The sequence below is a fragment of the Perna viridis genome, chromosome 9 (assembly GCF_037379345.1).
Source record: "Perna viridis isolate PV_CMFRI_1.1 ecotype Kerala chromosome 9, ASM3737934v1, whole genome shotgun sequence".
Lineage (NCBI taxonomy): Eukaryota > Metazoa > Mollusca > Bivalvia > Mytilida > Mytilidae > Perna > Perna viridis.
Window position 1 is genome coordinate 2,024,448 of NC_142453.1, and position 13,048 is coordinate 2,037,495.

General features: G+C 32.8%; 1 protein-coding gene across 5 annotated transcripts in view; it reads left to right on the top strand.

The window, feature by feature from the left end:
* Positions 1-13,048, top strand: part of LOC148606078 (uncharacterized) — a 65,870-nt gene continuing 52,822 nt past the window's right edge. For 4 of the 5 annotated variants that reach the window (XM_088545926.1, XM_088545928.1, XM_088545929.1 and 1 more), the window contains exons 1-2: positions 1-116; positions 1,784-2,042. In XM_088545926.1, the coding sequence (XP_088402052.1) occupies positions 1,804-2,042 (239 nt within the window). In that variant the 5' untranslated portion in view covers positions 1-116; positions 1,784-1,803. Of the gene's footprint in view, positions 117-1,767; positions 2,043-13,048 lie in introns of all 5 variants that reach the window. The other variant, XM_088545927.1, reaches the window with a different exon arrangement.

Sequence of the window (13,048 nt, forward strand, 5' to 3'; positions counted from 1 at the left end):
CTGGTGTACGCATGCCTCACGTTTAGACAGGAAGATCGATAGCGAAACCAAAATATTGATGTTTCTGAAATGTTTTATTGAAAAAAGAAGTATAGACATCAAATGTAGAATAATTGGTATGTCTCTAATCAAATAAATGTACCCAAATATCCAAACAAAGGGTGCTGTTAACGTAAAATCATCAGACGAGTCCGAAAATTAATGTCCGGTCCACATGTTATTTTCCCAGGGCCAGGCGCTGCATTGTTGCCACTGTGTATCTTTGAACAAAATTCAACACATTCCGAATCAGATTCTGTATAAAAAAAATTGGGAGTGCATATAAAGTCTCTGGTAAAATTAAAGAATTGTACATCGACATGTGTGGGAGTGAAAGAACGAGAACATTTTCATATTAAAATTTAAAAAAAAAGCATCCACAATGTCTTTGTCTATGGTGCTATTACATTGGTAACTTGAATTCAACAGTGATAATTGCGATCAGTAATAATTGAATACAGTGAAGAGGTATGGTTTAAATAGTGACATTGCACATATATAATACAGCAAACATTTAACACACTCTTTGGCTCAGTTTTTTTTTCTGCTCGGAAAATTGCCTTACTTCTAGTTAACTTGGTATCAGATAAGTTATTTATCATTTACTTTTGTACATCAATGTAAATCAAATGTGGGTAATTTTGTCACTATACCCAGTGTCACTATATTTTTTAGTTGCACCTCGGTATTTATTTATGATCTTGAAAATATCATTTATGCTATGAATAAACTCCTCAGGGACCAATACTAACTATAATTGAGAAAAAATGACACAAATTTGTCATTAATTCGGTCTGGATCTCTTAAGTGCTAAAATTTCAATCTCATGAGGCAACACTTGTAATACTGGTGCATGTTAAGGCAGTTCATACATGTATCTACACTGTACTAGATACAATGTATATTTTCGTATTACTACTAAGGGTGGTCATGCAGAAAACAGCATTTTTTTTATATTAAAATTATGCCAGGGATGTATGTCCTTCAAGTATAAGAGTAAAGCGATTTCTGTTTTTTTTTTTATGATTCTTAAAGGCTGGGGAGTTTCTTTTTTACCGTTGGTGTTTCAGTGATAAACAGATTTTGGAAACAGTTGAATTAGATATTCATGTCTGTTGAAGAAAAGGTTCATGAGAATATGGGTCGTACTCATTTACACATGGGCTTTATCTTTATATTAGACTTTTCTACAGCTGTAGACAAAGCATTAAAAAACCAATATATATATATGGTCAACCCATGTGTATAATATATGTTCAGTGTAAATGAGGCCTAAAAATTAACATGATTGTTCCCTTCAGCACTTACCTACCCTATTTTATATATAAAGTATATCCCAACTAACTTGTACCTACCTTTTTTTCTTGCTGGTAGCAGGAGACAAGAACATTATTTTCTTTGGCCTGAGTATAACACCATACAAATATACCTAACATGAATTATTTTTATTCTGATAAAGACTTGCATTGTATTTCTTCATAGGAATCACTCATTGGTTTATATTGTTTTGTTTGACATTTAAAGATTTAAGTCTCACCACAGTTACACACACTTAGAGTGACTACAGTTGGCTTGAATTAACCACCAGTTCCCTTTTGTTTGAATATTCAGGGTTTAAAGGGAATTAACTGTCGTATGGTCATGTTATTTGTTTTTGGTCATGAGACTCTTTGGTGTTCATCTTAATCACATATGGCATTATTTAACTTGGATAATGAACTTGTACAGGTACATTTGCTTGCAGGTTAGAAATAGAGCACCAGCATGTATAACGGTATAGGATTACAGACAGCCAGAGGCAGTGGTACCAATGGATATGTCCAGAGAAATCTTTCTTTTATCAGAAATCAAAAAGATAGAGTTGACTACAAATCAGAGGAGGAACTTAAAAAGTTGGAACAGTCTATGATTAAAACTCCAAATAAAGAAATTTTAGATCATGATCGGAAAAGAAAAGTTGAGCTAAAATGTTTGGAAATGCAGGAATTGATGGAAGAACAAGGGTATGTCTATTTTCTAATAATTTGATTTGAAAAAGAACATGTTTTCTAATTAGATGAAAGTTGTATCATCTCATGGATATAATTTACCATTTGACAGTGATATTATCAACGTTTTTTTTTATAATTAACACACTTGTGTTTGATAATGAGGAATAATTGTTGTAAGTAATTTTTTTTTCTGTTTATTTGAGAAATAACCCTAATGCCTTTGGTGTATCAGTGATTTAGCTAGCTCTCGCCATTTTCGCCATTGACGAATGATTTTCGAAAGTGGGGAATTTTTCTCGTGCACGATTCGTCACTTGATAGTTCGCTCCCCCCAAAAAAAATATTGGTAAAAAAGCCTCTGATGTTCCCATGACCCCATAATTGACAACTTTATTACCTTTCCCAAGCCAATTATGGTTTTACAATAAACAATCATGACCAATGTTTTGATTGCATCAACTATGATCACACCTTGCTTGATCACCTGCTTGAGGTTAATTATCTCGACAAACAAATTAATTAACGGCAATGATTTGTTTGTTGAGCGCTGTGACACGTTCTCAAAGTACTCAAAGTGTCATCGTATGTATTTTAAATGGAAAGATGTTTGGATTTTTCAATCACAGTTCGAATCGCAACTATGTCCGCCATTACGAACTATTTTAGTTCGTTGTCACATGACAACGTACCTAAAGGTCAAAAGTCTAAAAATAAGTCAACTACTACAAAGAACACTCTTCTTAAGGTTTGTCTCCATCCTTCTGATATGGCAGGGTTCGACATTAACGGTTGCCCGATTGCCCGGGGCAAGTAAATCGCCGGTCTGGGCAAGTAAAAACGACATCAAAAATGCCCGACTGGGCAAGTGAAAAAAATATGTGCCCAAATTACATTATTTCTGATCATCGCAGCTCTAAAACATCGAAAATTACTTCTGTATAGTTCGCCGTTCTTCCCGACCTTGCTGACTTAGATTATCATTGGATAGTTTTCTGATTTTCCCTTTGCCAAAAATAGATCGTATGATATTAATGTCGACCAATCGGATGCGTCCAATTGTAAATCTATTTTCGTTATCCAATTGAACATCGCGATTTATTTATGGAATTTCTTACTTTGGAAAACTGTAAGAAATCTGTATCGAAAACTTCGAAAATATGAGAGAAAAAGAGAAATAAAATTCTATTGAAGATAGTTATTGTTGTCCATTTGTTAAACTAAAGATGTGAAATAAAAACTCCTCACATGAATACTTGTAATTTCTTTGCTTCTTGTTTTACCCCTTATTCCCGCAAAAAATATGACGGCTTTTCAATTTATTTGGCTTGCAATTAATCAGTTTTACAGTTATTTTTATTCAATTTTATTTAATTCAATGGTAATCAGTATTACATAGGTTCATGAATATGTCATGTTGTATTTGGTGCAATTCTGACAGGACAACATGAGCTGACCTTTGCCATCACTTTGTGTATCCTTTGTCTGACTGGTACATTTTCTATTTGCCTTACAGAATTCTCTGAAAATAGTATACTCAACAATGTTGATTGATCATGGTGTCTAACTCTATGTATCACTGTAATCGAATCTTAGAATGGTCAATTTATGTTAAACCACTGTCATCTGCATTATAGTTGAACAGTTTCTTGCCATCCACGTCTTATTAAACAAGGGTTTCTGGTTTAAACACTATATAGTGACACAAAGTTCCGGGCAAGTATTTCAATATTTCGGGCAAGTGAATCACATGTCACTTGCCCGACTGGACAGGTGAATATAAAAGTTAACGTCAAACCCTGTATGGGTTCCTTTGATTTTAAGAGGGCTTTCACTTTGTGGTGCATGGCTAAGGACAGGAGGTTTATGCATTACTGATCAAGTAAACAGTGCTTTACATTCTTAGACACATGCCAAAAATAGTAGCTGATGTATATAATTTTAAGATTTTTGCATACATGACATGTATGATACAATAACAAAGTATTTTTTTGCATTTTGTATTCATGAATAGTTGCTAATGTAGAAACTGTATGTTGTTATATATTTTTTATTAATATGAATTATCTGTTATTTATATACCAGTGCTGAAATAGAAATAAACATGTTATTATTTATAATATAGTTGTTATAAGTATATGTATATACATGCATGCTGATAAATTTGCGACGCAAAAAGAAAAAACAGTATTGAGATTTAGTCTTACGCAAAAGTGACTAATGGGTTGAAAATCCTGGCTAAATCCCTGTGTATTGACTGAAAATAACCAGCTTTGCAGAAATTCATTGTGTACCCTGTGATTAGAGTTATTTCTTTAAAAACTGAAAAAAGAAATACAAATGTACAATGTAGTCTTCCTATATACAATGTATTTTCCTTTATTGAAATAAAGGTTTACATATACACAACATGTATGTACTTGTAGTGAAAATAATTGAAACATTGAATCATGGGAATTAAATTTAAAGAGATTCATTGTGGTTCTGTTTTGATGAATAAACATTTGTACATTGACTTCGTTAAAATCAAATCTTTCATGTTGGCAGACCTTGCAATGTTTTTCACAGAAAAAAGATTGATTTTAGCACATACGTGTACATGAAGGTAGACCCATAAGAATTCTCCAACTAATACACATGTATAAATTTTCTAATGTTGTACATGTACTCTGTGTTTGTTGATGTTTTTTTTGGGGTGAAACACAAAAAAAAAAAATGTCAGTTTTATCATATCTACATGTAGTGTTTCCACAAGGTCTTGACCATGATGTAGAGAATTATTTTGCTCTTAGTGTGTGTTGTAGTCCTGTATACTTGAGTACAACCATGGATGTTCATCATGTTCTTGAAAAGAGTTTATTAAGGCTGAATGACTAGGAATTTGATTGGCTCAAGTTTTTTGAAACCATATGAGGTTTAGAGAAATTCATTTCCCTGATTGTTGATTAACATCAAAGAAGTCTATAAATAACTTTCCCAAAATGACAAACATGGTGTTCCATAGAAAAGTTGTAGTAAAATAATTCAATAGATGTAGTACAGACACATAAATAGTTGATTTTCTCATTGCTGATGATGTGTTTCCCAATAAACAATTTGGCATTTGACATCAATTTTTCAGTATTTCTCAGATTAGCTTTAGAACAATACATACAACCTCATTATAAGAGAAATATGGACAGTTTTACTTGAAACATGGGTACCATAGAATTTGTAATTGATTTTCTGGGGAAATTTATCATCATCCCAGGAATAATCTCTTTTGGCATGTCAGTTTACTGTTGTCTTACATTTAGCTCCCAAGAACTTGTAGAATCTGAGCCAAGACTTGTCTGTTTAAGGTTTTCCTTCTCTACACTATTTTTGTGCATACCAAAGCACATTTTATTGTTTTTTTATGAAATGCCTCCAAACTATAATTTTGGGTTGAACACTATTAAAGTCAAGAAATCTTCCAGTAAGTGTTTATAATCTAATTTAAAAAAAACTAAATGATTTCAGCTACCTACCTTTTTCTTATCCAATGTAACCTTAAACAGACATATTTTTTCTTGGCCTTAGGAGGATTAAAACATTTTGACTCTAAATCATTGTGTAAAACAATTAAAGGTCATTGCCTTAAATAGTACATGTATAAAAACATTGTTAATGGAAAAAGAAAGCTAAGAAAGCTCCTTGCTCAGCTGACAAGTAAACAGGTTGGGCTGGTGCCTTGGATAATATCTAAAAAAACATTTAAATGAAGAGAAAATAAAAAAATTCATGACATTTGTATTTACTGGTACATGTATATTTACAAGTGAATGTTAATGTCTTGGACTTTGATTATAGGGATTTCCATTTAGTGGTAAGATTTGACTAAATATACATTATGTTCAAATCATGTGCATCCTTAATACTGTATATCATGTATTTTCATGCAAGTCCAATTTTCGCTATGTTCACAGTACAATAAAAAAACCGTTAAAATTAGACAACAGCGTAAGTTTCCCTTAAAAGTTAGAGTATTTGATCTTTCAAACAGGAATTTTCGAACATTTAGTGTTTAAACGTATACCTCCTTTCCCCTCGATCTTTGTCCTAACAATGATTTTCCTCCAAAAACATTTGTTTACTTAACAATACATTATGGAAACCTAATTAAGTATCAATTTGACATATGGAAGAATTGTCCATGTTTAACCCATCAGCTTGGGTGCTGATCATAAAATTGGTTGAAAGAGAGCATATACACTTGGCATCAAATATGTCAATTTATTAAGGACTTTAGTTACACCTCTAGAATTGACTTTATTAAAGATATATAAATATAGCATATTCTTATTTCTTATTTCTTCATCTAAAGATCATGTAATCAATTAATTTGAATACCCCTTACAGTGCTTCCAAAAAAAGTATTTTTACACATGCCATGGTTCATTGATCGTCAGCACATTTTTCCATATATATGGTACATTGTCTCATACTGAGGCTACTGTAACTGCATTTTGTAGATTTTGGTTAGTCCTTTGAGTCTGAATTACACTTTATATTTAAGTAACAAAGTTTCAACTGTTTGTTTTCTAAAGATTCCTGTGAAAATATATGATGTTTTGGTTTTTATTTTTTTTAATTTGCCATACTTACAGACTAGTCAATATAGAACCTTCAAGGAATATTCCTGTATTATATGGTCAAAATTATTGTGGTAAAGTTTGAAAATATTTACTTGTTTGATTCTTTACCTAATCATAATAATATTTTGAAATGATAAGTATGACCAACCAGGGTTTGACACTAACTCTTCTCACTTGGTAGTTCCATTGCACTGTTGATAGGTAAATTAGGAAGTCCTCAAAATTATTTTGTGGTCCTAGGGTCCTTAGTACCTACATGTATGTATTTTAAGAATTAATTTAGGTAGCCTATAGATAAAAGACTACCAATTTTCTAAGTACTTCTCTGTCTAAGAATCGGGCAAAATGTTTACACGGTGTGGCACATGAAGAAAATAAAAACACAGATGTTATTGCATTATCCAAGAGCTTATACCACATAACCTCCAGAAATATCCATCAAATTGCTTGGAAAGTGTACCTTTTTAAGATATTGATAGGTCAGGTTGAGTTAAAATGCACCATGCAAAAATAGTGAGAAACTTTTTCTGCACTTTTTCTGATACAAGCAGTCAAAAGATATGTACATCACAGATGCTTTAGAATAAATTTAAATAGCTTTTTTGGTTGTTCTCTAGATGTATTAAATATATTTGAGGCATGAAAGACCAAATTAATAAAAAATGATGTGCCATACATTGCCTGATTCTTCCACAGAATAGTACTCAAATCTCTCAAATGTGGATGTAGGTAGACAAAGGATTACCAGACCACTGTTTGGGTGTAACAGAGAGAAGTCACTGACAGTGATATACATGTACATTATATACATGTATACTCGTAAGTGAGTAAAGCTCAATCTTAAAAGTATAGAAATTTGTTTAAGAAACTTGAGAGACTTATGTATGAGGATCTTGTGAAGCTTTAGAAATAGTAAAAAATGCAGCCTAGACAAAACAGTTAATTTTACAGTTACACATAATGTCCTTTGCAAGCTCCCATTGTTATTGATCATGTTAATTCTAATATTCTGAATACTGGTAAACTTGTCAAAATGATTAATGGCATGAAGTCTACTTAGTTGAAAAGGGAACATAGTACTTAATGTTTTGGACTTCACTCACCAATGCATTTCTCATATTAGAATGATAGGCATTAATATGTAATTATAAATAAAACATATTTTTCTGGGATGTACTTGTAGATAGGGACACAACAATAAAGTCATCTACATTTCCTAAATTGGTATATAAAAGTACTGAACAACATCTGATCAATTTTTAATTATCGCATCATTAATGACTCTGCACCTGTTTCCTGCGCACACCACTCAGATTATTAACCATGATTAATATCCCATAATGCAATGCTAACTGATTACCCAAGAACAACAGAAAACCAGTCAGGCTGGGTAAATGACAAAAGGCCTGTACCAAAACACCTCATAAAAACATAATCTAGTTCTTAATGTGCAAATGACAACCATTGATATGTAAAAATCTGATTGAATTGTCAAAGATTGGGAATTAGCTGTACTGCTAATGACAGAAAATTATTCCACAAAACTCCTCCCGGATTAGTGCTATTCCATTAAATTTTAAATATATCACTAGCACCAAGAGATAATTGAATACTTGATAAGCAGGTTATCAGATTGAGGCAAGCGGTAAAAAAATATACAGATGTAATACTGTTACTATAAAAAAGTTGTTAACCAAATTGTGGAAAAGACTGTTTTTGGTTTGAACAGGTCTAGTCTTAGTATACATGCATGTTTATAGACTGATAAATAGCCTTATACAGTATCAGGTTATTACTACTACTACAGCTGTAATGGACAGGAGTATTGCTTCTGAGTTTCAATTTAAAAATCTAAAAACCTATTAAAAAGAACCTGAAGGAATGAAAACAATAATTCCTATCATAACTATGGTAGATTTATAATATTACATAAATAGAGACAGTCTGTTTATTATTTCTCTTGAAACATTTAATATGATACAAATATTAGACTTTGAAAATTGTTACTTGCATGGACTATTTTAGTTTTTATACACCTGTTTTTTTAGAGACATATCAGTGTATACCAGCGTCCCTCAGTCTGTCATTCACATTTCGCGCAATTGCTCAGAAATGATACCACCAGTTGTGAAATTTTGGTGAATTGTTTTTCTATTGATTTTAACTTTTTTTTTTAATAAATTTCCGTTTTTGAGTTATAGGACTTATTTGTACAAAAATGGGATAATTTGCTGTACTCAGACTTCAGCTCACAAACCCTTGCAGCAATTTCAATGAAATTTAGGTGAATTGTTTATTTACGTTGATGCAAGCTTCCTTTCAATTTTATTAAATTTACAATTTTACAATTTAGAGTTTTCGAACATTTTCAAGTTTTTGGACTTCATTTAGAAAAAGGGGTGTGGTTTCCCATAATTGCATGCACAATAAGTTGAAAACAATTCAAGCAATTTTCATGAAACACTGTTGAATTAAGAGATGTAACTGGATTGCATTTGCTGATATTGAGGCATCAATCATAGATTTGATGATGGCAAATGTGTATGGATATTTGCTACCATCAAATCTAGAATGACACCTCCAAATCTTCAAATACAATATGTTTATCTCCAATCTAGTGCAGCTGTTAAGTATATTTAAGAAATGTATCTGAAAATATATCTTGTATAAAGAACTTATGCCAGATCTTGCGGTAACTACCCAGACTTTTTGTACTAGACTTCTTACAGTTAGGTTTTTGGAACAGGGTTGTGTTGGTACAAGATTGAAGTCATCACTACAGAAGTTTTAGGGTCGTCATCATGAACTCGTGGACTGTTACATTGTATCCGTCTGTACCATGAAAACTGATTTGTTCAATGTGTCATAGTTTTTCTTTCCTCTTTCGGCTACCCGAGACTTGACTTTATGAGCAACTCTGCGTGTGTTTCTAGAAAAGCAGAGGACGCTTACCCTACCAGCCGCTGTGCACCTGGTCCATGCTCCCAGTTTTTTTGTGGTGTCTGAGTTGCTCATTTATTTTTGTTACTTTGTATGTATGATTTTAATTACCTTATGTTCTTTTTATGTATGTCTGTTTTCCATGTCTGGTCTTTGTCCCTGGATTCCATTCTTTTGATTTCCACTAGAATCTTGCTTTCCTTGATTACTCTTTGATTTCCATTCATTTTCTATGTCATGCATTGTTCAAGAATGTCAGAAGTCTGATAGACATTGATTCAATTTTCATTAGGAAAATGCCACAGTTAACCTTGTCCATATTTGTGTGCTTTGTTTTTTTGTTTGTTGTTTGTTGGTTGCTGTTTTTTTTTTGTCAATGTACTGGTGCAGTTTATTCCAAACAGCCATATTCTTGATTATTGCTGGATTACCACTCTTTTGACCTATCTGAATAAAAGCAGAAAGCATTGCCACTAATAAGATTTAAAGATGTTTTGGAATTTTTCCTGAAAGTCAGCAATTCAAGGTCTGTTTTGTTTCAATTTAGCTGGTGTGCTTACAAACATGTATGCACTTGTCAATACGAACGACAAATGACTTGAAACTGAGGCATGACCAAGAAAAATTTTGTTGTGGTGATATAGTTGTACTTGTTAAGATTTAATGTATGGATACATATATAACTTGAGTAAAAGCAAATCCATAGATCTGTACATGATTGAATCACAAGATTCTATCTACACCACAAAAGACAGTCTAGGATTGATTTTAAGGGTTAAGAAGTGGTTTGTAAATCTTGTCATGTGACCCTGTGATTTCACAAGAATGGGTTCTTGACTCACAAGCATAGGATGTTATTGTTTATAGATAGTGAAGACTACAACTTTTAGAGATAACCCCCTGTGCACCCCCACCCCATCCATCAACCTTAAAATGAGAATGATAAAAGAAATTGATACTTTCAGAAAACTGTACAAACTACATGTACAATGTATGTACCCAGAGGTAACATGTTAAATGCAAATCAATTTTCAGTTTTGAATGCTTTCAATAGTAGAAACACTGGATGAAAAATGAGTCAAGAAATAGACCTACTGTACAAGCTATACAAAGGTCCAAAAACAATATAGTAGTAGTTTTTGCACATTCTTTGAGCAATTAGATTTGAAAGGGTTTTTCGAGGTCATCACTTTTTGGTTTTTTTTACGTATAATGTTTTAAATTTTGTTTCAGAGCCTATTTCAAAGTTGCGATGGTCTTAATCAGGGAAGTGTTTTGTTTGTTTTTATGTTAGTCCAAAATTAAACTCAGTTCAATTTCAGCAAAATGGTATAAATTGTGATTAGAGGTTTTAATGGACTACAAACTACCTATTTTGGTCATGAGATTTGAATGTTGGTAGTTATAAGGTTTCATTAACAAACTTAAAGAGGTAGACCTAGGGTAAGGGACAAAACTCTTAAAAATCTTTGGAACATTTGTATTCAGCATTTTACAGCAATCTCATGTAAGCGTCAAAGTAACTTGGACTGATTTCATTCTTTTTCAAATGAAAGCTTAATGGGCTTTGGTGAAATTGAATACGATACAAACATATCACTGATTTCAAGAGTTATGTCCCTTACCTTAGGTCTACCTCCTTAAATGAACCCTTGAAACTCTAACAATCCTTCAGTACTGGAACTTTACTAGTATTCATTTGTTACTACTTATGATAACTGAACATAGTACCAAGTGCCTACATGTATCATTCATGTGCTTTGGCTGTAAATCTTAATATAATCCAACTTCAACATTAGAAATATTGATTATGAGCAACTTGTCAGGTATTTTTTAGAAAGGTCTAGAACAGAAGAGATTTACCCTACCAGTTGACTTTGTCCATGCACTCAGTTTTTAGTGGAGTTTGAGTTGCTCATGTACTAAAGTTTCTTTTTAAAAATTATTTTGGTTATAACATAAAAATAGCAGATTGGTTTGATTCCCATTAAAATAGTCTTCATACTCCATCACAAAAACGTTACCAACAAAATTCCCCCATATTTCAAAGACAAATCCATACCAATTATTTCATATTCCTATACTTCACCCATCGCATCCAAAATTTTCAATTATAAAAGGCTATTGCAGAACCTCAAGATTGAGGACTTCAAGGCTAAACCACCTGACTGTTCTTGCAAAACCTCTCCATTCAAATATGGTCCTTCTGATCACGTCGTTAAGGGAGATTTAACCATTATCGAAAACGAATCTCTGCATAATATCCTTTCTAAAGGTCCCAAGTACCGTGAACCACGCTCCATAAATTGGAATTATAACTTCAAAGTTCTTACGGATGCCGTCGAGGACTATGCAAGAAAATGGATAAAATGAGAACAAGAAGACATTGATTCTCTGTCAGAGTGGTTAAAGGCTGTGAGGTCTTTAATTTTGAAACGAATGAAAGTTTTAAGTAGGTCAATGAGTGCCAAGGCTACATCAGTTTTCAAAGACCCTGATGTAGCAAAAACATTGTCTACTATACATGACAAATATGTTGTCGTACCAGAAGACAAAGCCCAAAACAACATTGTTTTTGTCTGCAAAACGTTTTATATCCAATGTTTATTATCAGAGATAGATGTAGAAAATAATAGCAGTGATAAGACCTACACTGCTACCACATTCTCCAAAGAAGAGATTGTAGCTATCCTCTTTTGGTCTCTCTACCAAGGACGATGATTGTGATTTACCGCCTATGTACTGGATTCCTAAACTTCACAAGAATTCATACAAACAACGTTTCATAGCTGGATCTGCAAAATGTACCACCAAACCTCTTTCAAAATTTTTAACTTCTATACTCACAACTGTCAAAGAGGGTCTACAGTCCTACCACAACACTTGTTACTCCCGTAGTGGTATAAATTCGAAAGATCTTTTGGAGACAAGCAGTTCAAGACTATTATCTGAATATAATAGCATTAAAACCTATGATTTTTAACACTGTATACTTCTATTCCCCATACCCAGTTAAAATCCCGACTTAAAAACATTATACATCGTTGTTTTTCCAAAAAAGATGGTACACCTAGATACAAATATATAGTTCTTGGTAGAGATTCCTCATACTTTGTAAGAAATAATTCCAAATCATCTTCCAAATATACAGAGGGAGATGATTACAAAATGCTGGAATTTTTAATTGACAACATATTTGTCCAGTGTGGTGGACGTGTTTTTCAACAAACGGTCGGCTTTCCAATGGGAACAAATTGTGCTCCTTTACTTGCTGACCTATTCCTTCACTCTTATGAGGCTGACTTTATAGCTGATCTGATCAGAAAGAAAGAATATCATTTGGCTAGATCCTTCAATCTCAGTTTCCGCTATATAGATGACGTATTATCTTTAAACAATCCTAATTTCGGGGATTTGATACATCGCATCTACCCAAAAGAACTTGAGATAAAGGATACTACAGAC